General features: G+C 42.8%; 2 protein-coding genes across 10 annotated transcripts in view; both read left to right on the top strand.

Annotated features, from left to right (window-relative positions):
• The first annotated feature begins 2,594 nt into the window (after positions 1-2,594).
• Positions 2,595-6,254, top strand: LOC146761871 (uncharacterized). Its single transcript, XM_085540116.1, has 2 exons — positions 2,595-4,491; positions 5,721-6,254. The coding sequence occupies exons 1-2, from the start codon at positions 3,330-3,332 to the stop codon at positions 6,092-6,094; spliced, it is 1,536 nt and encodes a 511-aa protein (XP_085396242.1). The 5' UTR covers positions 2,595-3,329; the 3' UTR covers positions 6,095-6,254.
• An 8,420-nt stretch (positions 6,255-14,674) lies between these two features.
• KCNG2 (potassium voltage-gated channel modifier subfamily G member 2) overlaps positions 14,675-27,795 on the top strand; it is a 68,475-nt gene continuing 55,354 nt past the window's right edge. For 3 of the 9 annotated variants that reach the window (XR_014943519.1, XM_015854802.3, XM_085540092.1), the window contains exon 1: positions 19,606-19,745. Coding sequence is in view for 2 of the 9 variants with exons in the window: in XM_085540090.1 (XP_085396216.1) it covers positions 18,914-19,745; positions 26,446-26,507 (894 nt within the window). In the remaining 7 variants the exon portion in view is untranslated. The other 6 variants (XM_085540090.1, XM_015854805.3, XM_015854803.3 and 3 more) reach the window with 6 other exon arrangements.

Raw genomic sequence — 27,795 nt, 5'->3', positions numbered from 1 at the left:
CGGCTGTTAACTTCTCGGTGCTGGCAGCAAGCAGCATCAATAGCAAGCAGCCAATTTGCTGTATCAGTTGCTCTGGCAGGCGGATAATTACGATGGTGAAAACTGAAACAGAGAATCTAGGCGGGTTTCTGCAACAGCCAGGCAAATCAGCTTCTGGCAGGTTTCTGACTCCTATTCTAGAATATGTTTGCAGTTCACAAAGCGGCTTTGCAATTGAGCACTGACCTAATTATTAAGCAGTGCTTTCTAAGGTCCTGTCTCTTATTTACCATTCAATGTCTTTTTTTTTTTTTCCGTGAATTCTGCTTTAAAGGCATTTTCTTTCCATTTTCTTGAATCACTACCCTGGTTAGTGTTTACACCAGCAGCCTCCGGGCTTTGTACTGGGGCTGGAAATCTTTCTTTCCTCACTCCCCAAACCAGCTATGTTCAAACACAGTGCTTGTGTGGAGGTGCTAATGTGTTTTCACTGGCCCTTTCAAACATAATTTAAAAGCTAGTGGTTGAAAGCATAAGGTAAAAAGAAAGCATTTGCAAAAGGATATATTTTTCTCCCACTTTTTAAAGAACTGTCTAAATTTCTCTGAGAAATGGAGCCAGAGCTCATTTTACACACTTGTTTGGATATATTTGAGTTACAATTCAATTCCAAATTTATTTCTTTGCTTTACAATTCACTATTGCTTAAAAGTCTTTGATGGCTCTTCAGACTTTACCTGCGTGGCCTCCGCCACATATCAGAAATGCATAATGAAGTGTAAGTGCTGTGAGATTCCATTTGGAAGATGGTGTCACCCAGGATTTTCCATAATACACAGCTCTTCAAATATTTTGTTTTTTTCTTTTTATTAACTCTTTCACACCAGGTATCTTTTGGTCTGTAACTGCAGCTTCATGCCCAACTAATGTTTTGGCATTCTGACTCCTGAAGAAGACTGATAATGATGTTTTGTGGTTAAATTTGAACTTTTCAGGTCTGAAATAACTAATTCATCTTTGAATATGCAAATACGATTTTTCCTCAGGATGGAGCTCCTCTCACACTCTTCCAGACATCTGTTGCCTCGCACCTTTCTCTGTCTTCCTGATACATTATGAGGGAGGGTGAAGCCAGGTGGCCACTTAATGGCATTTGTTTTGGTGATTTTTACTGTTCTCAAACATGCCCTTATCCTCAGGACTTAAGCCCACTCATTCACTTCACATCCAACAATCTGAGTAGACTGCTGGTGTCTTGGAGCTGCTTTATTATGGCTAAATCAGTAGACTGAATATACCTTAGGCTATGTTGGAGCTTGACTCAGTGTCTGTTAGAATACAAGCGTCTTCTGTTGCCACAAGCAAATCATGACAAAGAAAATTAAACACTTATATGTTTAGGTGTCTAAGTCCCAGTATGAAATCCATCAGCTTTAATCCTTAACCCTCACCGGAATAATTCTTCTTGCAAGGAGCTTATTCTGAAGATAGCTTTTAGGATCTGTGGAGAAAAATTGAGCTGCAAATGTTGTTCAAACACTTTATCTGAGACTAGTTCAATCCAGGTTCTTGAATATGTTCAGCCTGGAATAGGATAGGTTGAACCTGCATATTAAAAGCTTTCCATGGCAAAGTGGGACAGTTTGGAACAAAGCGCCATCTGTACAGCCTAGCCTGTGAAATTCCTCTTTTGCAGTTTCTGTTTCGCTAAACGTGTTAACCAGACTTCCCTGACTTTAGATAAATTTCCCAGAGTGATCTACCTCATCAGGCATGTTCTTCCACTGCCCCTTACAAGATGGCTACACGCTGCCTAAGTGAGCCAATATTTCTTATTTAATAGCTATTAAGGCCCATCATTCATGTGCAGGAGAGAGCTATTACAAAGCATTTGTGGATGAAGATACCTTTTTTCTATGCTGTAATTAATGGCATGGTTTAACATCACAAATAGTGCAAGTAATGAGCTTTTTTTTTTTTTTTTTTTTTCCATCATCATGTTTATACAGGTATCTTTTGTTTTTGTATTGTTATCATAGGGAAAAATACTTGATTTGTTTGTGCCAGTAACTTACTTTGTTTGCTTCCCATGCACAAAGATATTCAAGCAAATTTTGTATCATTGCAAATAGAATTAAGTTGTAGGCTAAAAAGGGCATTTGGGGGATGTTGCTTACATGTACAGAATATATAATAGTCTTGAGGGTTTTTTACTATGCTGCATGGGTTGTTTTTTTTTCTAATTGACATCCCAGACAAATGGTTTATTTTTCCAACAGACAAGCTAGTTGATAGATGCTGCAGTAGTGCAATAGTTCAGTCTGTCCAGCGATGGGGCTCCAGTGCGTGATGTTACCCTTTATGCCACCAAGGTGGTTTCTCTTTAGAGCTTTAGGTCAGGGAGCAGATGACAAACTGATGGTCTGAACCCATTTCCAGTCAGACATTAGTATACTCAGACCCACCTGTGGGACATCTGCTTCCCACCCCATCCCATCCTACCCCATCCCATCCCAACCCATCCCATCCCTTCCCCCCTCCCCCCTTTCTTTCTCCCTCTCTCTCCCCTTCCCTCCCCCTTTACCCCAAGAGTTTGTCAGGTGAAACGACTGTCATGGTTTAATAATTTTGTAATTTTTGCTATCAGTATTCCACATCATAACATCATATAAAGCATGAATAATTTTACTGAATCTGCAACTTATCAGAAGAAGACTACATCTCCCAGGGAACAACACGATAGGTCACGGGACCTGGACTCTATATTAACTCTGTCGCAGAACAGACTGACGTCTTTCGAGTTCTGGCGTTCAGGGGAGTGTGTGGGAGCCTTCAGCCGTTCGCCTAGATTTACAGTAGGCCTCTCGGTTACGGGACTCATTCTCTCTCCTATTTTGCTTGATTCGTTAGCTCAATTTTCAATTATATTGTATTATATTGTGTTATCCTGTATTTCGATATAGTATTTAGTAAATAAGTGTGCCTCCTTAGATCGTTGCCGCTGTTTTCTTTTCCTAATTAACTTTTTCCTTTCGGCCTAGGGCCCCTCCGGGGCCTACGGCCCCCTGTCACGGACGCAGGTGGATTTTTAGTTCAAACCGTGACAGATTTTGGTGGAGAATGCGGGCACTTTGAGTTGCTGTTTTTCTGTGTTTTCTTCTGTTGCTCTTTTAGCTTTTAACAGAGCTACGAGTTTTTTTTCCCTGTTAAGGAGCTATCTCGTGTTTGCGATTCTGCACCTGCGAGCTTGACCTTGAAAGTCCAGGCGGACTGCCAATACTCCGGTATATTTTATAAACACTGCTGAGCTTTGTTTTCTTTTACTTTTTCTCTCTATTGGAGGAAAAAAGATGTTTTCTCTACTAAATTTGTTTTACCAGGGACTGTGTGCCATTGGTTCCTTTTTTGAGACGCTCCGAACATATTGGGCCATGTTTAAGCTAGCCACTTTTTCTTATGGAATTGTAAACATGTATAATGATTTGAAAGCATGGTTAGCAATGCTCACTTCGTATCTGTATACAGCTCCAGAGGGAGCAACTAATGCAACTAATTATACAGAAATGGTGATTTTTAAGCGTGCTCCTCTTTCTTTCTATGAATCCTTTATGCAGTTTTTGAATGATCAGTGGGTCACACTCTTAATCTCCCTGATCTTATTGTTGATTATTGTAATAATCTCACTCAGTATCTGGATTTATAACATCCGGAGGAAGTCTTCCCTAGAACCAGAGAATACTGAGTGGCAGGGAATTGAAGAGATTCTCAAAGGACAGACATCTTCAGTGTTATGGAGCTTCACTCCTGAACACTTGAAGAATCCTGAGAGTTTGATTGCATATTTGAGGCAGGAATGTTGTGGCTCAGGCAGATCTCAGGAGGCACAAATGATTTTGGGCCTAGCTAATGCTTATTGGGCCTTAGTCAATACCATTCCTGAGAGAGAGAGTCTTAGAGCTGAGGCAGAAAAACTTTGGACTGAGAAGGTAGAGAGAGAAAAAGCTTTTGAAGCTGAGAGAAAAGATCTCCTGTACCAACGAGACTCAATCTGGTACGAGAAAGAGAGTCTTAGAGCTGACGCAGCAAAACTTTGGGATGAGAAGGTAGAGAGAGAAAAAGCTTTTGAAGCTGAGAGAAAAGATCTCCTGTACCAACGAGACTCAATCTGGTACGAGAAAGAGAGTCTTAGAGCTGACGCAGAAAAACTTTGGGATGAGAAAAGCTCCCTGCAATCCCAACTCAACACTCTCCAGTCTGAGCACAGTGCCCTCCGGTCCGAGCACGACATTCTCCAGTCCGAGCACAGCGCCCTCCGGTCAAACATGACTCTATTGACTCGTTGTACACTGACCTCAAGGCCGACTACAACGCCCTCAAAGCCAGTCGCAGCACCCTCCGGTCTGTGTACGACGAGCTCCTGTCTGACTACGACGCTCTCCAGTCTGAGCACGACGCCCTCCAGTCTAGTTATAACGTCCTCAGGGCGGAATGCGACACCCTCAAGTCTGAACCGTATGTACTCCAACTTAACCAACCACCGGGGGCACCAGATACAATGTTGGTTGCCCCTGTAAGAGGGCGAAAAACAAAACGAGTTTCAACTCAGATAGAGAAAATGCAGAAGGAGTTAGAAGAGCGGAGGGAGTTAGGAGAGCAGGACTCAGGAGAGCAGGGGGACTCAGGAGAGCAGGGGGACTCAGGAGGTCAGGGGGACTCAGGAGAGCAGGAGGAGTCAGAAGACCAGAGGAAGTCGGCGGAGCAGAGGTTGTTAGAGCAGTATAAGAAGATGTTAGAGGAGGAGAAGAAGTCAGAGGAGCAGAGAAAGTTAGGAGAGAGAAAGTTAGGAGAGAGGAAGAAGGAGGAAGGTCGCCTGGAGGAAATAACACAAGCGTCAGAGTCAGGGTCAGAGTCAGACGAGGAGCCAAAAGCTAAATTTTCTTTACGAGAATTTCTCGAGTCCAAACTTATAGATGGGGCAGCCTCATCAACACAGCTGCCAACATTAACACCTGAGACTCTTGATAGAGCAAAAGGTGAGCAAAGTATTACGACCATTATTGATCGATCTTTTAAACTGAGTGAAATTCGAGATCTGAGAAAGGATTTCACACGTCAGCCAAAAGAAAATATGGTCACTTGGTTACTTCGCTGCTGGGACAATGGTGCCAACAGTGCGTGGCTCGATGGCAGTGAAGCTCGCCAACTGGGTAGCATTTCCAGGGACTCACGTGTGGACAGAGGTATAGGCACATGCCAAAATCGGTCCTACACCCTCTGGAAGCGGATGTTGATAGCGGTAAGAGATAGATTCCCCTTTAAACGGGACTTGGAGCCTGAGAAAAAGAAATGGACTGATATGGAGAAAGGTATCCAATTTTTGAGAGAAAGGGCTCTGGTGGAAATGCTCTACAGCCCCCAGTTCAATCGTAACAATCCAAACCAATTACATGATCCTGAAGCAGTCCACGTTCCACGACAAATGTGGCGTGACTTTACAAAGGCAGCTCCAGAAAAGCATGCCAGTGCACTTGCATTGGTATATGGCAAAGGGGAAAGAAAGCCCCTTGTAAATGAGCTAATTAGCAGACTTCAGGAGCTTGAATTATTTATAAGCGCTACAGAAGTTAAGCTTTATACTTCAGCCATTGTCCAAATGGGAAAAAAAATAGTGGAAAGGTTAGACAAAGTGGAGGAAACACAAAGTGATATTATTGACAAATTGGCTAATGTGCCTGATGTAGATGAATCCACGGTGGTACCAGATGATGGAAACCAGGATTTCCACGATCGCCTATTGAGAGAGCTAAACAACATGAGTTCCTCTCGACCTGTATCATCGAAAATCTCAACCATAAAAAAGAGACGTCCTCGTATTCAAGCAAATGACAACGATAAGACACCTCGTATTCAAGCAAACGACAATGATAAGACCATACGTTTTGCTTTGTTGTATTTCTTGAGTAATCATGGGGAGGATATAAAGAAGTGGTATAACTCTTCCACTTCTGCACTTCAGGCACGAGTGAAAGAATTACAATCCAAAACAACCACCAAGGTGAACTCTTCCAAACGGGGGAAAGTTCCAGTTGCTGCAAGCCGCCGAGGTAAACAATAGAGGGGCCCTGCCCCCAGCCAGGGGGGGGAAAGGGACAACAGAGTATACTGGACTGTGTGGATTAAGTGGCCTGGCACATCTCAACCACAGAAATATAAAGCCTTGGTGGACACTGGTGCACAATGCACCCTAATGCCCTCAAGTCACCAAGGGACACAACCAATTCATATCCATGGAGTGACTGGGGGTTCCCAAGAATTGACTATGTTGGAGGCCGAAATAAGCCTCACTGGTAAAAACTGGCGAATGCACCCTATTGTGACTGGTCCAGAGGCTCCATGTATACTGGGAATCGATTACCTTAGGATGGGATATTTCAAGGATCCCAAGGGGTATCGATGGGCCTTTGGGATAGCTGCTGTAAACACAAACGGTGTTAAGCAGCTGTCAGTTTTACCTGGTCTGTCAGATGATCCTTCTGCTGTGGGGTTGCTCCAGGTAAAAGACCAAGAGGTACCAATTGCCACTAGAGTGGTTCACAGACGGCAGTACCGCACCAATAGGGACTCATTGCTCCCCATTCACAAGCTAATTCGACAATTAGAGAATCAGGGAGTGATTAGCAAAACTCACTCGCCTTTTAACAGCCCCATATGGCCAGTGCGTAAAACCAGTGGGGAATGGAGGCTGACGGTAGATTACCGTGGCCTGAATGAAGTCACACCTCCATTAAGTGCTGCTGTACCAGACATGCTAGAACTCCAGTATGAATTGGAGTCAAAAGAAGCTAGGTGGTATGCCACCATTGATATTGCTAATGCCTTCTTTTCCATCCCATTGGCTGCAAAATGTAGGCCACAGTTTGCTTTTACCTGGAGAGGTATTCAGTATACCTGGAACCGTTTACCCCAGGGGTGGAAGCACAGCCCAACAATTTGCCATGGATTGATCCAAGCTGTTTTGGAACAGGGTAATGCTCCTGAGCACTTGCAGTATATTGATGACATTGTGGTGTGGGGCCATACAGCAGCGGAGGTTTTCAAGAAAGGGAAACAGATAATCCAAATTCTTTTGAAAGCTGGTTTTGCCATTAAGAGCAGCAAGGTGAAGGGGCCTGCCCAGGAAATCCAGTTCTTAGGCATAAAATGGCAAGATGGACGTCGTCACATCCCAGCAGATGTGATTGACAAAATCACTGCTATGTCTCCGCCCACAAATAAAACAGAGACCCAATCTTTTCTGGGAGTAGTGGGCTTTTGGAGAATGCATGTCCCAAACTACAGCCACATAGTGAGCCCTCTCTATCAGGTAACACGGAAGAAGAATAATTTCTCATGGGGTCCTGAGCAGCAGCAGGCTTTTGAGCAGATAAAACAAGAAATAGCCCGTGCCGTGGCCTTGGGGCCAGTACGGACGGGACAGGATGTGAAGAACATCCTCTACACTGCTGCTGGAGAGAAAGGTCCCACCTGGAGTTTGTGGCAAAGAGCCTCAGGAGAGACCCGAGGCCGACCCCTAGGATTTTGGAGTCGAGCATATAAAGGGTCTGAGGAGCGCTACACTCCGACTGAGAAGGAGATCTTAGCCGTGTATGAGGGGGTTCGGGCTGCTTCTGAAGTAGTTGGGACAGAGGTTCAGCTTCTTCTAGCACCTCGCTTGCCAGTAATAAACTGGATGTTTAAAGGACAGGTTCCCTCCACCCATCATGCTACTGATGCCACTTGGAGTAAGTGGATTTCATTAATTACTCAACGAGCTCGAATGGGAAAACTCAGCCGTCCTGGAATTCTAGAAGTGATCATGGACTGGCCTGAGAGTAAAAAAATTGAAAAACCACCTACAGAAGAGGTATCACGTGCTAAAGAGGCACCACCATACAATGAGCTACCAGAAAACGAAAAGAAATTTGCCCTATTCACAGATGGATCATGTCGTATTGTAGGGAAGCATCGCAGATGGAAAGCTGCTGTATGGAGCCCCACACGACAAGTTGCAGAGGCCACTGAAGGTAAAGGAGAATCAAGTCAATTCGCAGAGGTAAAGGCTGTTCAGCTGGCTTTAGATGTGGCTGAACGGGAGAGGTGGCCAATGCTTCATCTTTATACTGATTCATGGATGGTGGCAAATGCCTTATGGGGGTGGTTGCAACAGTGGGAAAATGATAATTGGCAACGAAAGGGTAAACCTGTTTGGGCTGCTGAACTGTGGAAAGACATTGCTGCCCGAATAAGGAACATTGTTGTAAAGGTGCGCCATGTAGATGCTCATGTGCCTAAAAGTAAGGCTACTGAAGAACATAAAAATAACCATCAGGTTGATCGAGCTGCCAAAATTGAGGTGGCTCAAATAGACTTGGACTGGCAGAACAAGGGTGAATTATTCCTAGCTCGGTGGGCCCATGAGACTTCAGGTCATCAAGGAAGGGATGCAACATATAAGTGGGCCAGAGACCGAGGGGTGGACTTAACTATGGACGCTATTGCTCAAGTTATTCATGATTGTGAAACATGCGCCATAATTAAACAAGCCAAGAGGATGAAACCTATTTGGGGGGAAGGGCGATGGCAAAAGTATAAATATGGAGAGGCATGGCAGGTTGATTATATCACCTTGCCACAATCTCGCAATGGTAAGCGTTATGTACTCACCATGGTGGAAGCAACCACTGGGTGGCTTGAAACATACGCAGTACCCCATGCTACCGCCCGGAACACCATATTAGGGTTGGAAAAGCAAATCCTGTGGCGGCATGGCACTCCGGAAAGAATTGAATCTGATAATGGAACCCATTTTAAAAATTCCCTTGTAACCACTTGGGCCAAAAATCATGGCATTGAATGGATTTACCATATTCCCTATCATGCACCAGCTTCTGGTAAGATTGAACGATTCAATGGGTTGTTGAAAACTATGTTGAAAGCAATGGGTGGCGGAACGTATAAAAATTGGGAGAACCATTTAGCAGAAGCCACCTGGTTGGTCAACACTCGAGGATCTAGTAATCGCAATGGTCCTAACCAATCCAGCTCCCTACGTACCGTGGAGGGAGATAAAGTTCCTGTAGTACACATAAAGAGTGTGTTGGGAAAAACAGTTTGGGTCCTTCCAGCGTCTGGAAAGGGCAAACCTCTCCGGGGTACTGTCTTTGCCCAGGGACCTGGGTGCACATGGTGGGTGATGGACAAAAATGGGAATGTTCAATGTGTACCACAAGGGAATTTGATGTTGGGGGAGTGCAGCCAATGATTTTCCTGTAGATATATAGGTAGAGTCTCAGAAAATATTTCAATTGGTTACAGAATAGTTCAATTAGGTATAGGACTTAAGATAGAGTGGATCAATGTTAAGGAAACACTTTTCTCTATATACCTTAATTAGGCATTCTGTAAGCAAGTTTTCCATCTGGACTCTATATCCTGCACTGGCCATGCATGTGTAGAGCACACATGGAAAGAAGTATAAGTCAAAAGGAAATCTGCTGTGGTGGCTGGGAAAGGATGAGTGCACCTTGATGTGGGGGACGCCCTACCAGCGCTGCCTTTCCCCTCTACCGCTGACATGTTTTCCTTTTTCTGGCAGTTTTGCCATTTTCTCAAAATTAATAAATAGTAAATTAGGTTATAGAGTTTTGTTCTCAACTTAGGGATTTGTATGGAATAAATATAGATTGTTGAGAAAAAATAAGGTTGCTGATTATTCACAATTATATATATGAGTGTGTATGTATGTATAAATATAATGTAATGATGTAGAATAAGGGGTGGAATGTCATGGTTTAATAATTTTGTAATTTTTGCTATCAGTATTCCACATCATAACATCATATAAAGCATGAATAATTTTACTGAATCTGCAACTTATCAGAAGAAGACTACATCTCCCAGGGAACAACACGATAGGTCACGGGACCTGGACTCTATATTAACTCTGTCGCAGAACAGACTGACGTCTTTCGAGTTCTGGCGTTCAGGGGAGTGTGTGGGAGCCTTCAGCCGTTCGCCTAGATTTACAGTAGGCCTCTCGGTTACGGGACTCATTCTCTCTCCTATTTTGCTTGATTCGTTAGCTCAATTTTCAATTATATTGTATTATATTGTGTTATCCTGTATTTCGATATAGTATTTAGTAAATAAGTGTGCCTCCTTAGATCGTTGCCGCTGTTTTCTTTTCCTAATTAACTTTTTCCTTTCGGCCTAGGGCCCCTCCGGGGCCTACGGCCCCCTGTCACGGACGCAGGTGGATTTTTAGTTCAAACCGTGACAACGACCTATAATTTTACAACTATGAGATGAGGGAGTCAAACTGGACACGTGGAATAATTAACTTGGTATTTTAAATATGAAGGTCTTATGAGCAAGGGGAGCATCACAATGAGAAGCATGCCTAGGACTGGCACAGTTCCTTGGAGTATGGTCAGATAAACCTGTTGACTTTAATGGGGTAATAGCAAGGTGTAGTATTTTTCCCCAAAACAGAAAATTGAAGGAAAAAAAATAGCCTCTTTGGTGTAGATATATTTCTTTTAAAAAGTTCTTGTAACTTATTATGTGTCTTCTTGGAATAAACATATGAAAAATAAGTAGGAGGAAAAATCACAACCCTGGAAAGTAAGTGTGTTGAGGTTGGTATCTGATAGCCTGCGGAAGCTCCTGTAGCTGTTTCCAGGCCTTCTAGGCAACAAAGTCTGACTCTCAGGGCTTTGTAGTATGGAGCACGTCCACCTATTCTGCAGCCCTAGCACTTGGTGTAGTACAAGATGAGCAAAAATTACTTTTTTATTCTCTACTGTGTGAGGGTAGCTTTTTCTCACAGTAAAGCTTAAATGACTTCTTTATCTGTATCTCCGCTTCAAAGACAGTGGGTATGAGAAGTCAACATGCTTTTGTTTGCTACAAAAAATAAGCCCACAAAAAAAAAAAAAAAAAAAAAAAAAAAGTGGAATAGGCATGAAAAAGAAGATGCATCTAACTGAACTACCACCTGCTTTGCTAACAGCACAGGAGCCCCACGAAGAGTAAAATAAGTTTTAGTAGCAAATTGCTCATAATAAATATAAGTCTTATGTGTCTGCTGATTCTTTCAAAGAGTCTCACTTAAAGAAAAGCGCAAAGTTTGCTGGTGATGTTTCATCTGTCTCCTAGGTTTTACTGAGGACAGATAGCAGGACATCTTTCCTTTCAGCTATAAAATGACCTGCAGCCAACCAGCATCGTGTTTTCACACCATAACCAGGGCAGTTTCAGCAGAATCTCATCCAAATTTTTCAGCTCTGCTCTGGGGCTCTAAATGAGGCACCACACATTCAAAAAAAATCAAAATCAAACAAACAGGTTTATGGGCTGCTCAATAAAACTGGCTCAAAAATGATATAGCTCTAATTGAGTTAACAAAAACCACATCTCTAAAGCAGCCGAGAGAGAAAATGAGAAAACTCTTTTGCCTTCAGCGGTTCAATTCAAGAATGTCCCAGCACAAAGCACAGTTTGATCCAGCTGCCGCAAATGCTGTTGATTGCATTAGAACTTACATAAGTGAGTCAATTTTGCTGTTTCCAACAGTCTCATCTCTGTCATGACTATTACATGATAATAAGCACTTCACAGAGCAGCCTCATCTTCTAGCTCAAGGTAATTACTGGTCAAGGAGAGGCAGTCTGCTAGCTAACATGCAGCTTAACACGTATTTTTTTCCCAAGCTACCTTCCATTTGAACCTGGCTGCACTTCAAAAAACAAGCTAAAGACAGCCAAGATGGCTGCTGTTCCTTGAAAAACAGCATTACTCCATCTCCTTCCCTGTCATTCCTTCTGATCCGCAGCAGTTACTGCACCATGGAAATGGAAAAAGTTCCCTCATTACAAAGAGGGAGAACGGGCCAAATGCAATCAGCTCTTTTGTAATACTTCCCACTGGAATAACGCCATCGGTGCTTCTGAGCATTTGTCTCAGTCTCTGGGAATTCTGAAGGTTTTGTTTGTGTAGTTTCTTTTGCCAAAAGTACTGCTGGTGACTCTGAGCATTCATTACCTGATAATGTAATCACTTGACTGTCCTGACTTTTTTTTTCTCTATTATTATTAATCTGAGCAGCTCCACTGCTATCAAGCAGTAAACATGAAAAGCAGCATAGATGGAACATCACTCTTGTTTTCATCAAGACCAAACGCTGTGAGAAAAGCCTCAGTTATCACACAGATCTACTTAAATAATTCCGCAGGTACCATCACTGAGATTACTCATGTTCTTAACTGCAGTGACCTTTCCCTGTTTCATGCTATGGCCGAATCACTGTCATTTCCAGACACATTTTTAAACATCATTCAACTTAACTGATAAAACATACATCAGCCCTTCCTTTACAAGTTTTAGGAGCATTTTATTTATATATTTTATTTATATATTTAAAGACATGCTGCTAATGTGAACCTCGTCAGAATTAAGGATTTAACAGCATTTTCTTCCTCCTTCTCTAGATGTCCACATCCACATCATCATATACAAATTCTAACTCTCCACACAGCTTGTATTTTTAAACCCATAGCTGCCAGGCATTGCAGACAACACAATGTGCATCTTGCTAATTTAACCTTCCTTTTAAGGTAGCTCTTCCCACTTCTCTTATGTACGCCTGAATCCAAAAAAGCATCTGTGTCATAGGTAGATTTTTAAGGTTTATGGACAGCTCATGACCACAGCTGTCCATAAGCTGAGATCCACTTGTGGCCATTCGTTTGGCACTCTTAATTGTGGTGTAAAAGACCAAAAGCACACTTGATAACCTTGGAGTTTTCTCAGTTTATGCTGCAAGCTTCTGGAAGAGTAGGTCTGTTTTCATAACCCAGAAAAGCCATGCTTCTCAGCACTAAATTGAGATTCAATTGCAACAAGAGAAAATGGTTTACCTGTTTCTTTTCTGTTCAGAAGCAAGAGGATTCAAGGCTGAAAGGTGATACAACAGTATATGAGGAATGCTCCAAAAGTAATGCCTCTCATTTTATTATGTTTGCCCACAATATTAAAGGCAGATGTTGGTAGTGTGGAAATAGAGGCTGAACCTTCCTGTCAGTATTCCACTACATTTGTGTGACAGACACAGAGGGGTGGTCTGACAAAATGACCTCTGACATGGAAGTGTGTGCGAAGCAAAGGTGTGTCACTGAATTCCTCAATGTGGATAAAATGGCACCCACTGACATTCATGGGTGCTTGCTGAGTGTTGTATGGAGACCAAAGAGTGGATGTGATGATCACAGTGAGGTGGTGGGTGGTGTGTTTCAGCCATGGTGACAGCAGGTCACCTCTGCTGGTGCAGATTTTTATGAATGTAGCATGCAGGCTCTTGTTTGTTGCTGGGGAACATGCATAGCTAATGGTGGTGACTATGCTGAAAAAATAGTGTTTTGTAGCTGAGAATTTGCTCAATCAATCAGTGCTATTGTACTCTTTGCATCTGTTGCAGTTTCCACAGACATAAATAGGAGACATTACTTTTGGAGGGACCCATATATATACTTAACAAGTGCAACACTGAAGTCACTGGTAGTACATCCCTTCCTGACCTTCCTGTCTCAAAAGCTCTGCAGCAACTTCAGCTCAATACAAAGAAACTGAAAATATTATTAAAATGATTATTAAAAATACATAGTCAGTTTTCTTAATCCAACCGACCTCTTGCCTGGTGAACCCTGCATGTTCATAATGTATGGGAGTCTGGTGTTTCCAGTGCTACTGGCCACACTATACAGTTGCTATTAGCTACTGTTTCTCATGGCAAACAGGCTGGGGGAGGAATAGCTTCAGGGCCAGCTCTCAACGCAGTCTGTATAGCACATTTTTACAAGTGTGCTGTGAATGTTCTGAACAAAGCCTCTCTTACTTCCGCATCAAGTGCTGTGACAGCTTGAATGGTGCCATAGGCATGAAAATGAAGAGTGCTTTCCTGCATCCTTGTCCCACAGAACAGAAAATACCAATCTCTGCTAACTCAGGGAGCTTCCCAGCCATTTTTAGCAGGTATGCAGGATGCTGGTGCCCCCAGACTCCCAGTGAGCCCAGGCTGACTTCAGACTAGTCCTTCTGCAGAAGACAGGCTCTGCTTAAGTATGTCTACTTTAGCATTGCTGTTCAGCTGAAGACTGTGCTTTTGAAAACAGCTTCTTGATACTCCCTGTTTACTGTGCTTGGGTTCGTACTGCCTGACCTGGAGCACTTCTGCAGGAGCTGAACTGAAAGCTGTCTCTGGGAGCACACTGCAGCTTGCCTAACTAAAAACTCCTGAAACACAGAATGCAGATGTTGGTCTTCCAGACTGTTTTGCTCCTAATGTAGAGACAGACATCATTTATCATTTGTTCTCTGATCCGTTTTGTACCTGAAGCACAGCAATATGCACAAAGCAAATCAAGTAATACATACATTCCATCTATTTGGATGCATGTCTATGTAGGAAGTTATCACAAAGTTAAGAGTAGCACTGCAAACATACTGTAACCTGGGTCCTTCAATAGATCACTCCTGCTTTCCTGCATAAAATCTTCTCCTTCAATGAGAATTTTAAAACTATCTTACAGCCCATTTAGTTTCCTATGCTCAAAAACCTCTGAGTATCATCAATGCTGGAATTCTTAAATATTAATTTGAACCAACATTCAAAATGGTTTTGGTAAACTGAAAAAATTTCTCAGTGCTGACAATCAGAATGAAACCCCTCTTACTGCATTTTTCCACAATGAACTCCAATTTAGTGAGAAAACTTGAATTCTTATTAAGAGAGTCAAGACAGGAGGTCAGTTTGATTCAATGATCCATTTAAAATATCTGAAACTAGTTAGTTTGGATTATTTTTTTTTCTTTTTAGTACCACAGTGTTGATAAACTCAGTAGAGATCATCCTGATATTATTCTTGTTACTCTCTCATTGTCCTTGATTTTTATCCAGGTGGCTTTGAGAGAATGTTTTGGACTGCAAAGCCTGTAAAGCAGCAAAAGCACACAGGTGTGATGTTGAATTTGCACAATGAACTGTATTAAAGAAGCATTAACCCTTGAGGTGAGAAGCTGGACAGGATCAACACTTGGATTTTTCTGTCTCCCTGACATGTCGTTATTCAATAGGTATTATTTCATCTCAGAGCCTCACATACCTACATTTGCTTTGAGAAACAAAAACTAAATTCTAAACTACTTGCATTTTAGGTACTGTATTTCTTCTCTCTTGTAGAAAGAATGTCATCTGTCTTGGTGTTTTAAGTGGGAAAAGCCAGATGCTAGGAAAGTATCTTTTCATCCTGAGCTTAGCTGGTAGGATTTGCTGTACCAGCTCAGAGGCTGACTTGTTTTGATTTTTACATCCAAACTCTTTGAAGAGAAGCAGTTTCTGGACAGATGGCACAGCCTGCAGTGAAGACAGCAGCGCTGTCTGGCTAGGAGGCCTAATGCCATCCACCTGTGGTATCTTGGTCAGGTCTGCACATGGGAACAGTTTACAGTGCAAGTTTTTAACCATACCGGAAAAAGTAGTGGCAATATAATGGTACATACTGTTCTCCTGAGTTTGCTGGCTTGATAAATGTTGTTAATATGTATACCTGCTTAGCACTTTCAAATCTAAGAGCCAAATAGCTAACAGGTTCTTTTTTTTGGCAGAGCTACACTCCCTTACACTCCACCTACCATTACTCTGGAGATAAACACAGGAAGAAAATAAACACCTTCATTAACAACAAGTTTAATGAAGTTTTCATTTTAGGGTAGATTTGCATACACTGCCTTTAAAACTGAGTAAAACTTTAATTGCGAGGTGGCTTGAATTGTTTGTTATGACTGTGCTCTTAGAACTGGAGATTACAAAGATAAAGATCATAGAGACTTCCCAATCTAAGTAATTTTCCCTGAAATAAATTGAAAAATTGGCTTTAATATAAAAGTATACCCTGGCGAAGCTGGTTATATAATTCCTGTATGTAGATTGCAGAAAACTCTATACCCTTCATTTTTAACGAAACAACGTATATACACTGTAAAAATGGTTATATTTAAGTAATATGTATGCCTTGCCACTTGGAACAAATTAACAAGAACACTGCACTTAAAGGGAAAACTACTGCACTTATTTCACTGCTGTTATTGATGCAGTTACACCGTCCTTCCCCACTGCATTCCTATCTGCAATATGATTTATCAGCACTAAGAACTTAATTTACATCAGCTGCTCTGAAGAGAGCTGGGTGATGTCAGGGGAAGGGAAAACTCATCACTCTCCAAAAAGTACCAGAAGGAAGGCTGTGGTCAGTCTCTTCTCCCACTTAACTAGTGATAGCATGAGAGGGAATGGACTCAAGTTGTGACAGGGGACATTCAGGTTGGACATGAGGAAAAATTTCTGCTCCAAAAGCGTGGTCAGGCAGTGGAATGGGCTGCACAGGGAGGTGGTGCAGTCACCACCCCTGGATGTGTTCAAGGAACATTTAGGTGTTGCACTGAGGGATGTAGCTTAGTGGGGAAATACTGGTGATAGGTGGACGGTTGGACTGGATGATCTTGGAGGTCTTTTCCAACCTTGGTGATTCCGTGATTCTAAGTCATCTAAACAGAAGTTCACCTTAATTATTTTCCAGTTTGAAAAATCATTCTTAACTTGAAGCAAGCAATGTTTCATTTCCTTGTTTTTCTCATTCTCTCCCTACAGCTACAAAAATAATTATTTCCATGACAGGTACCGAAATTTTGCTATGTGCCTCTCTCTCCCTTCAAACACACGCTCAGCAATGCGTTCTGACAATCGATCAAAATTAGTACAATATTAATTTTCAACACAGTCTTCACAGACACTTTCACTTACCCATCTCTGGGACATCTATTTGCTATTCAAGTTGAGAAGTAGGAATTAGGCTTCATGGGGTTTCCTTTTCTCTCCCCCGATTCTGAGTAGTTTCTACACTTATCTACAGTCTACACACACCTCAGGCATCCAAAATTCAAGGTCACCCATCACCTTCCCTCCATTTTGAGGATTCATCTTTTAATATGAGAATAATACCTCAAGTTCAGCTTCTGCCTGATACCAACATTTCTAGGGGTGTCCCCTGCAAAGGCTCCCACAATTCACCTTATAACCCAGCTGACTGGGCACCAAGCTGAAACTGCAAAATTACCCTGTAGCTTTAGTACAAGTTCTTACAGCCTAAAGCTACATCCCATTTCTTTGGCCATCAGAGAAATAATTTTATCACAGTGACTCAGTTTCTCCATCTGTAAAATGAGTGTACTAATGCATATGCAAACCCTAATAATAAAAGCTACCCCTGGGCTCATGTAAGGGCCAGACATGGAAGGGAGAGCATCTTTTGGGTCTGGGCTGCTTGTCTGAAGAAACGCTGCATAGCTAGAGATCTCCTTCACCAGTTGGGTGAGTAGTTGGGTGAGTTCAATACTTCTTTCTGTATATGGCCACTAACCTACCTGCAAATACTCTGCTTAGTGTTGCCAAGAATCTGTCAGAAACAGTTTCACTGCTCTGTGAACAGAACAGGGTCACGGTGAGCACTGCAAGCATGTAAAGTGTGTTTTTAAGTCTATAAATCTAAAAGACTGTCAAAGACATTTGAAACTAATTAAATTAGTTAAGCTGGTGTATGTCATGGCTTCAGTGTATGCCCTGTCACTGTTCTCATAGGTACAATCTGTGGAAGAGAATCAATGGTAACACTACTAGGATGGATCAAGAAGAAATGCATAAAAACACCTGCAAAGCATTTTATCATGCTCCCTTTCTTATAACTGGGACTTGAGGTGGTGTTTTCTTTGGAGAAGGATCAGGTTTAACCAGTGTTTTCAGGCTGGAAGAAGGATGAGGCCATACTTGCGCCTATATGTAGGAAGAGCTCAACACAGAAATGTCTTGTTAATTGCAGTAAGAAGGCTTGATAGTAAGCAAAGCTTAATAGATTTATTCCAGGGAACCAGAGGAACAAGAGTAAGAAGGGTCAGTAGTCCTCATACTTTATGGTCATGAAATGAAACTGTTCTACCTTTTGACTTATGGCCCAGTTTTTCTGCTCCAGAAGTGAAATTGCAGCTATGCAGTCATGCTCACCCTTCAATTCTGGGACACGTATCAAACTTGCATGCAGAACAGCTTGACCCAGCACAAACTAAAGGCTAACTTCTGGATATAATAGTACCACACCAGCATGTGAACAGTTGAGCTCCTAACGTCCTAAAGTGTAAGCAACAATTAGTAAAAGGATGACGTCTGCAAGTATGTACAAAGAAAGCCTTCCTAATGCCTGCAGCTAGGATGAATAGGATGCACAAAACCACCTGGGGACAGAGAACATCTCACCACACAAGGCGTGCAACCCAGTGGCTTCTTTCAGCAGGCTTCTGCAATGGGCATCTTCAGGGCTGCTTACAGAAGGTAAGAGCTTACTGTTTTGTTTGAGACATGCAGAACTGGCTCCTGTCCAAGCAAGGGGCTGCCTGAGATTAGCACCTCTATCAAGTTCCTATAAACTCCTATCAGATTTGCAGAGAAAAGGCACTAGGAAATACACATATGATCTTTGCTTCAGTCTTAAGAGGCAAAAAGCATAACAGAGAGCAGAACTAGACAGAAGTTTTCCCTGGGGGAAGAGGAAGAATACTGAAAGAAAATGGAACAAACGACAACATAAGCAGTAAATAAATAACAGGATGTTAAAGACTGACAAAAAAAATCAGGACCCAGAAACCATCGAGAGACATTTAGAAGAAACAGGCAGAGATAGAGGGGGCAGGAAATACACTCCAGTGCACTTCAGTCTTTCTGTACGTGAGATGTTGTGTCCTAGGGCAGCCTGGAGTAGCAGCTATTCGCAAGAGCGGGTGGAAGTGCAGGACGATGCCCTCGTTATTACAAACACGGCAGGCATTAGTCTCGCTGTTTGACAGCGGAGCAGCTTCGTGTGGGTGCGCGGGAGGCAGCACGGGGCAGCACGAGGCTTTACAACTTCCCAAATCCTGCTCGCAGCCCGGCGGCTCCGGGCACCGTGGTCACGGTCCCTGCGGGCGCATCGCCCCGCTAACTCCGCCTGCCCGACGGGCCCCTGGAGAAGCCCCGCTCTGCAGCGCTGCCTCGCCGGGGCTCTCGGGTACCTCTTCACGATGCACTTCCACGCCGGGATCCCCGGTGGCGGCGGCAGGGCAGAGGCACCGGAGTGATGCAGGACCTCAGAAGGAAGCTGTCCCAGGCTCCGAGCCCAGGGCAGGATTTCGAAGGGGTGAACGTACCTGGGAGGAGCGGCACAGCCGCAAACGCTCACCCCTCGGGATTGCATTAGGTTTAAGCTGGCGTTTAGCTTTAGGGCGCCTCGCCCTGCAGTGCTCGCAGGCGGCAGCTTCAAACCGGGACGACCCGGTGCGCCTTTCTCCGCTGCGCTCGCGCATCAGCGATAACATCGGTGCCGCTTCCCGCTCGCAGGGGCACTCCCAGGACATCCTGCGGGCAGCCCCCTCCCCGCGCACAGCCTGGCGTCCTTCCGAGAGCTGCCAAGGCAGGAAAACGAGCCCGATGGAGGGTGGACCACCGCAGCACCTGCCCCTCCGCCGCGAAATGGCCGCCTCTCCACGCGTGTCCCCCGGCGGCAGGCGGCGCTGCGCGGTCTGCTGGCGGTGGGCGGAGGGGAGCCGCGATGGAGCGGAGAGCGGCCAGCGAAGAGGAGGCAGCGCCCGCGGTGAGAGGGGGAGCGTGCGGGGGGACTGAGCGGTGACCGGCCGCAGACTTTGCGGGAGAGCGGCCGGCAGGGAACCGGGACCCCCGCGCTGTGGTCCCCGTGGGGTAGGCTCGGTGCTCCGGCTGCCGGCAGTGCGGCTCCTCAGCGTCGCGCTGAAGGTAACGGAGCTCGGTGTTGTTCGGGGGGAATCGGGACTGCCGGGCGGAGCGTGGCAGCGCGGTGTCTGCCGGTGCTAGAACTGCCCGAGAGCGCTTCTCCCTTTCCCTCGTCTTTTTAGGAGTGTTTCTCTTTAGTTGTAGAAATGAGATTTCCTGGGCTGTCACTGCCGTGGGGGTAACGCACTCTGGCGTGCGAGCACAGCCGAGCCCCTGCTCCAGGAGTTAGAGCTCAGCCCACCTCCCGCCGGGTTCCGGGATCGATCTCGAGGTCTGTTCGGTATTCGGTCGGGTTGCCGTATCTACGAAGTAACGCGTGTAGCCAGCGTGACTGATTGTGGATTTCAGTCTGGATCTTAAGCTCTGAGTGTGCCTGTCAGTTACAGCGATGTTTGTTACACGTGTTACTAAAAGTTTGGGTGTTGACGTGTTCTAAGTAACAGTGAATTGTAAATAGGGAGGAAACATCGAGAGTCTGCTGTGTGAGTGGCTGTGACCTGCGCTGTGCAGTGTTCGCATGCCGTCTTCAGCACTGGTCCTGAAAGCAGGGGTAAGGTTTGTTCCAGGGACGAAGATTGTTATCTGTAAGACCCTCGATGCCCATGAGCACCTTTATCGGTGCCTTTCTCTAAGAGACGAGCTCTCTTTCCTGCGTAGCGTTGGTTCAGGAGTTGCTTTGACAAGTAGGAGCTTTACAGCACATCCTTTGTTCCTGAGGAAGGTTGGCTGAGTCCATACAAAGTGTCGGACTTCAGCTGAGGACTTATTCTTGGTGCAGCCCCCAGCGCCAAAGTTGTTTCAGTAGGAGAGGCTTCTTTCGGGTCTCCTGATCTGCTACCGCGATTTCCACGGAGCTGGAATTCCTTGAGGATGACCTTCAGAGAAAGAACCCAGCCTTGCTCAAAGGATCACATACCTTGTTTTTTTGCTCTTCTTGAGTCTTCCCTAAAACAATAAGTAGAGCATTTGGAAGGAAACCCACGATTGAACATTCAGTACTTTGTCTCTCTTGTGGAAACGCCAGTAGACATTTGGACTTGTTATGGGTCCTGGAGAGGTTTCTAGCCAAGCACAGAAGATGGGATTTGGTACTGCTGCAGGAAAATGTGAGGTGGGGGAAAGGATACTATTCCTTTTCTGTTTCTCATCTTTTATGTGAAGAAAGAAGGTTAAAAATTGGGCATGTTTGTTTGTTTTAATCCAGATCACTTTTAGTTGTTTAATCAGTGTGTTTGTTTCTCTGGAATCTCAAGACTTCTGCCTTTAAAAGAATATTGCCTGATATTCTCAGGCAGTATGAATCTGAGATATTACTGCATTTGTTAGGAGATGAACAGCACTTGGCCTCGTGCCTCTGGTCTTGTGCCTAATAATACGTTGTGGGAGCAGTGTGTTAGCTGTCAATAAATGTCTGTTGTCTCTTAGGTTTTAATTATAAAATGGTTTTAAAACGGCACACAAAGGAAATCTTCAGCTCAGTGTATTAAGTGTGGTAGAGCCCTGTGTATGAATGACAGTGCCCACATCTATCAGCACTGTCTCCATTAATAAAGCCTGTGTTGTTTCTGTGGCTTCAGTTTCAAAGCCCTAAAATATGTGCAGTTTTCAGTATGGTGGTTAGTTGTGGTTTTTTGCCTCCTTTAGCAGTTGTGTGCTTGTAAAACAGTTGCATTTCTTCTTAGAACAAGATAGAGGCAGGGCTGAAATAGCTGCTGGATGCTTTTTCCCTTTTCTTTGCTGTCATGTTTGATTTCGAGAACAATTTCAGGACGGTCTGAGGTTGCTGCTAAGTAATCTGTCCTGTATCAGGCACTAAACGCAGCCCTGTCTGGGAGGGAACTGTGAGTCAAGCAAATGTTGGATTGCTTTTGATGTGCTGTGGAAACCCTCTGTAAGAATAAAGTTGTACTTCTGTAGCAGATCTGTAGCTTTGCAATCTAGTGCCAGAATAGCTGGGGGGAACTATCTGAGTAGTAGCTAACCTACACTAGTATCCTGCACACGCATGTTGTTTTTTGAACTTTGAGTAGAGCTTTTATCTTGTTAACTTGCTCCTGGCAATTATTTGGTTGCTTATCTTGAGCAATTGGGAGCACAGAAGAATTGGATGTGATTGCTGTGTCCTGCCTTTGCAAGGCAGAAAGGTAAGGATGCATCTTGAGACTGAACAGATGATAAAATACATTTTCAATTTGTGTTATTAAAAGAAGAAACAGAAAACAGGAATAGTAAAAACTCCAAATGTTTTCTAAAGCTAGAAATGATCGAGGAGGCTGTATCGTATTTTAAAATCTATGTAGATGCTGTAGGACTGGAATTGATTTTTCATACATGTTAGTCTCGTTGGGGGGTTTAGAAACTTCGGCAGGTGTATGTAGATGATGAGAATCAAGATTGTTTTTGAAAAAGGCTCCAGAAAAAAACCTGACAGGAAACTGAAAAGAGACTAAGATACCTCAGGTACCTCATAAAGTGTGCAGTGTATGTTGCATTGAGTTGAGTAGCTTATTTGCTTAATTAAGGCATCCATTTTGGGTTACTGCCTTGCACGTTTCCCAGCTCAGATTAATGTCTTCATCACAGTGATCGTTACACCATTTATATTCAGTGAACCTTAATGCTTTTTTTTTTTTTTTTTTTTAATTAGTCAGGTATCTTTAAGTATTCACAATATTCTTGATAACTTCAAGGTGCTTTTTTTCCTTCTTTTCTGGTGAGTTATAGTTTATATTCTTATTTGGTATCACAGCTGAACCCATATTCCATTTGAAGGAAGGAGGCAATGCAGATTCTTGCTTCTGTATGTTTGCATGGCATCTTGTTGTGTTGAAGACTTTTTCCCTGCTTCTTGCTTTTCTTTGTCAGTGGGGTGAAGATGCCAAAGTGAATTCAGTTTCTGTGCAGCATGGTTAAATGTTAAGCAGAAAAAAAGTATTTGAAGACCTGGCAAATGCAGGACAAGTGCTGATGGTTGTCTCTGGCTTTCACCTGACTTCCCAGAAGAGCAGACTGATGTTCTCCTTTGATACTCAAGATGAAAGAGGGGCCAGAGTCCCTCTGCTTCCTTGATGCTGCCTTTCTGCCCTTAACAAGTCAAAATTCATTAGTAACGTCATACTGAAAGGCAGTGTGCTTTAGGATGAGTGTTGTACATTTAAAAACTTTCAGTGCTTCCACTAACTTTAGGTGCGTGTGAATACATTGAAGAGCGATTTCTGGAGCATTATTCTTATTAAATATTTAGAATCTCTGCATCTTTTTCACCCTCGGCAGGAGGAGGGTGGGGGGCGGGGGAAGGATAGTCTCACAGCTTTCTAACACGAACTGACATCTCTGTTAAATGTTCAGGTTATGCCAACAGATGTGCCATTTCAGAGCCACAATGATGATAAAATCTGAAACTTCGAAGTGAAACAGTCATTTGTGGTATGTTTTCCTAATGGTAGAAAACAAAACACAGAGCTTAAATGACTGTAATTGAATCAGGTCCCTTCAATGTCTTCCTACTCCGGGTTAGAAAAGGTGCCAAACAATCTCTTTGTTTTTCAGGATTCTAGATAACTAAATTAGAATGGAAGGGGTCATTAGAACTGTTAAATGTGGTGCCAGCTATTGAGAAAAATTGACACAAAGTTGCTTTGTTTACAGGATATTCACACAAATAATGGTTCTCTGTGCTTACTTGGTTAGCCACTGCATTGCATATTCTGAGCAATCTTGGCAGAACTGGTAAAGTTAGTTGAAAACAAAGGTTCCAACTGAGGTGTGTTAAATACAAGTTCTGCTCAGCTGACAGGAGGTAAATCAGTATTAGGCAAATGGGAAAGAACATAAGCCTTTAAAAGGAAAAAGAATTGTATGGAAGATTCCAGGAAGCAACAGCGATTAAGCAAAAATAAAGAATTAAAAATGCATCCTTTCGGCATCACTACGAAAGGTTTATTATGAGTTAGCTTAAATTTAAAAATCTACTTAGGAAATCAGGAAAACCTACCAGAAAACAGGTGCTGGGTTGATACAATATGTTCAGGCTGGATGTTAGGAAATACTGCTTCTCTATGAAAGGGTGGTCAGGTGCTGGGATGGGCTGACAGGGAGGTGGTGGAGTGTTCAAGAAACAGATGTTTTTCTGAAGGATGCAATTTAGTGGGAAATGTTGGTGGTAGGTGAACAGTTGGGCTGGATGATCTTGGAGGTCTTTTCCAACCTTGGTGATTCTACTATTCTATTGATTATGCATGCCAGTGACTATTGAGATTATTAGATTCTTCTTTTTGAGAGCTTTGAACTTCTTGAAGGAGCAAATACTGTTTAGGTTGAGATGATACGCACAAGAAGCTCGTTGAAAGATTAATGTTGTTAGGTTGACTTAGAGCCATTTGCCTAAGTCCTCTATTGATGGCTCCACTAGCAGAATGATTAGACTGGTATCAGCTGGGCAGGAAAGCCAGTTCTGGTGCTGTCTGTGCTCGGATTTGTCTTGAGCCCAGCAGCTCGAGTGAGTAGCTGTGGGTATGCTGGTTATACCCTTCTCACTCTGAACTGCATCCCTGCCTGCAGCAGTAGGAGCTCAAACCTTGGTGCATCGAGGATTTGGTCCCCTGGAATGATAAGTAAATTCAGTTTACTGAGAAGAGCTATTCAGTATATACAAATATCCTGTGCCATCCTTTCAGGTTTGTTTGTTTGTTTTAGTATTTCTAGTGAGACATTATTTGAAAGAGCTGAAAATGAAGCTTCTCAGATATATAGAAAAGCAGGTGTGTGTTGGCTGCAAGGCACATTTCTCCATTTAATGCATATTTACTGTATCTGAATTACAAGGCATCTGTAATTTCAGAATGTTTAGGAAGAGACTGGACAGGTAAAGAAAAGAGGAAAAGTAAAACAGTCAGATTTAGAATTAAACTATCCTCTAGAGATTTGACAAGGCTGTGAAAATAATTCTTGTGGCAAACCTTGTAGCCCTGAAAAATATCCCTAATATCTTCAAGTCTCGCTTTGCTGAGACTTTCGGATTCTGTTTGTCCAGGGTGTTGAACAGAGCAGGATTCTGAATCCTAAGTTCATTTCCATACATTATTTTCTTTTTCCCATCTAGGACTGAACTTAAGGTATAGTCTTTAAATCCTTAGCACATCAAACTAGCTTTGAATCAAAGAGAAAACTGTTTACCACTGATCTGACTGACAACAGGCCATCTTCTATGGTAAATCTGCTCATTGTATGAACTTATGAGGGTTTGTGTTATCTTGATGTCTCTCTCTCTTTCATCTTTTCCTTTGGCTCTGCCTCTCCCTTAGTATACCTCGTCAGTACATGGATTGTGAGCGCTAATTTCTGTACCTCACATTGCTGCTGTGTTGGGCTGTCATTGGCATGAGCTGGAACAATCTTGTTCGTAGCTAAACTGAAAATTTGGTTACAGCTGGACTGGCTTTGATGAGTAATAATATAACACCGTATGCAGCGGCAACAGGAACATGCCTGTTTAACCACAGAAATGATGTAATTCATGAAGGGAAGGATATGTGATTCCCTTCAGTGAGCTGAGGTCATGTTCCTTGCGTGGGTAGTGTGAAGGAATGTCAGCCTCAAGTTTGGCATGCTGTTTGAAATGGATTATCGAACATACTGATGGATTTTTCAGCACACAGGAGAATTGTTATGATATTTATTTTTAAAAAGATAGCCATCCTGTTTCAGAAATGATATGGAAACAATTGCTAGAGAAAGTGCATCATAAACACTGGAGAGGTCAGAATAATAGGGAAAGGCAGAGTCTGGGCTTGAGGAATAGGAAGGTCTTTGAACTTCAGATTGAAGAGTCCTGGGTACTTCCCTCTGGTGGCTGGTGAGCAGTAGGAGGAACAGTTGTTTTCCTTCAGATTTTCAGTGTGGCTTTTTCCAACCGATAAAGGCAGGAAGCTGGAGCCTCCATGGAGGCTCTGCAATCATATAAATCTGTTTGACAAAAGTCAGAATGAAGCCCAAATCTCTGTAGTTCGAGCTTTCCAAAGATTATTCCAAGGCTAAGGCCTGTATAGGTTAGGATTCTGCTAACTGACTTGCTAGAATGAAATCCTAATGTGGATCTTAAGAATGATTTCTCACAAACTGTCTTTGATAGTATGATTGAGTTAAAGAGGTAATGCAGAAAAGCAGTTGTTTCCCAGGATGTAGAACGCACACTCAGAAGTTTTAATTTGTAATTCTGACATACTAAGTGACTCCTTATGATGATTGCTGTAAATTTTGCATGAAAATTTTGATACACCATCAAAATTGGCACCATCCTTGTATGCTTTGTGCTTCCTTTCCTCTTCTCTTTTTTCCCGTTACTGAATTTTCAGTTATGTTTTGAGAGCAGAAGCTTGCTGTGTTTCTCCGCACATTACTGTTACTGGACCTTTTGCCATCTCTTCAGGCTGTGCAACACTGTCAATCAGCTGAGCTGTTAAATTTATTTACAATAATACTAACCTAGTTCTAACCTTACCCGGCTGTTCAGAATAATGAATGATTCTTATTTTGCCTTTCAGCAGATTTCAAACCGAAGAAATCAGTGAAGCCACAAGAAGCTTGTTTGGGACTTTTATTGACATAAACATGCGCTTACATTGAATGACATCATTTATATGATGTTGCTTAATATCCAGAAGTACACATTACAATCTTGGCCCTCCTACCTGTAATCACAGTGATGTTTCCTGTGGAAGTACTCACAGTAATATTCAGTCTTACTTACAAGCTAATTTTATGTACAACATTTAAGTTCAGCTGAACTTGTGTCTGCTGATTATGGGAAAGTCGTGGTTCCATAGCAGCACGTTAGGACTTCTCCACTCTTGATCCTACACAAAGGGAGGAGCAATGCCAAGGAAACCAGTTCTAGTTCAGGTATGGTTTGTTTCCAGAAGTTCTGTAGCTACAATAATTTTCTTGCTCTTTTGTTTTTCCTGATGTTTGTCAAGGGACAATTCAAGGTCAATTCAAGGTTGTCTTTCAGCTGTGATTTTTCATTTTATTAGATGCCTGTTATATCATCAAAGGTTTCAAAATGACTTTTCTGAGTATGACTCAAAAACCCGGGAAAACCTTTGAAAGTATACATGGTTAAATGAAGCTGATTAGTGTTATATATGAAAGAGGGAAAGAAAAGGAATTTCTGGATTGTTCTTTGTGACAAGCTGGAATGTTCTTGAACTAGATTAAGGCTCCATTTTGTACTTAGTGGCTTCGAAACCAAAGACTGAATCCTTTGGGATTATGCACAGCTTTATTGGAGAGTATAAACAGACAGCATATCCTCCACATTTTTGAGTCGTAGCAGTTGGTAACTGTAGATTTATAATTTTCCCTCCTGTATGTATGCTCTTTAATGTAAATGTCGCTAAAATATTCTCATTTCAGTATTACACTTAGTATTTCCTGAAATTTATTGAGTTCAGTCTGTCTTAGTGGTTTTATGAGGTTTCATGCTGTGAAGGCTTCCTCTGACTGCAGAAATACTTGAATTTGTTCTGGAGACTGCTGTTAAGGGCTCACAATGGAAGCAGTTCCTGGGGAATGTTCTTGGTTGTGCCGATGTAAATCAAAGGATCCTGTCCAGATTTACCTTTGTATAAATGAGAGCACATCTGAGTCCCAGATGTTTGTTCTAGTATTTCTTTGTACTTGTACTGTAGGATAGAGTTGAAACCTTCAGTCATGGATTAATAATATATTACCCTTGATCTAAGCAATGGTGAAAGTTCTGATTTGATTTCTTTTCTACCTTAAAAATAAAAGTCTGTGAAAAGAGCATACGTTCAGTTCAGTGCCCAATCCTGGCTGGCTTTACCCTTATTCGCACAAATGTTCCTACTGAATACATAGATATCCTGAAGTGAGTA

This window comes from Coturnix japonica, chromosome 2 (assembly GCF_054131305.1).
Source record: "Coturnix japonica strain WE chromosome 2, WE-NBRP24, whole genome shotgun sequence".
Lineage (NCBI taxonomy): Eukaryota > Metazoa > Chordata > Aves > Galliformes > Phasianidae > Coturnix > Coturnix japonica.
This window is presented reverse-complemented; position numbering and strand designations above follow the sequence as displayed.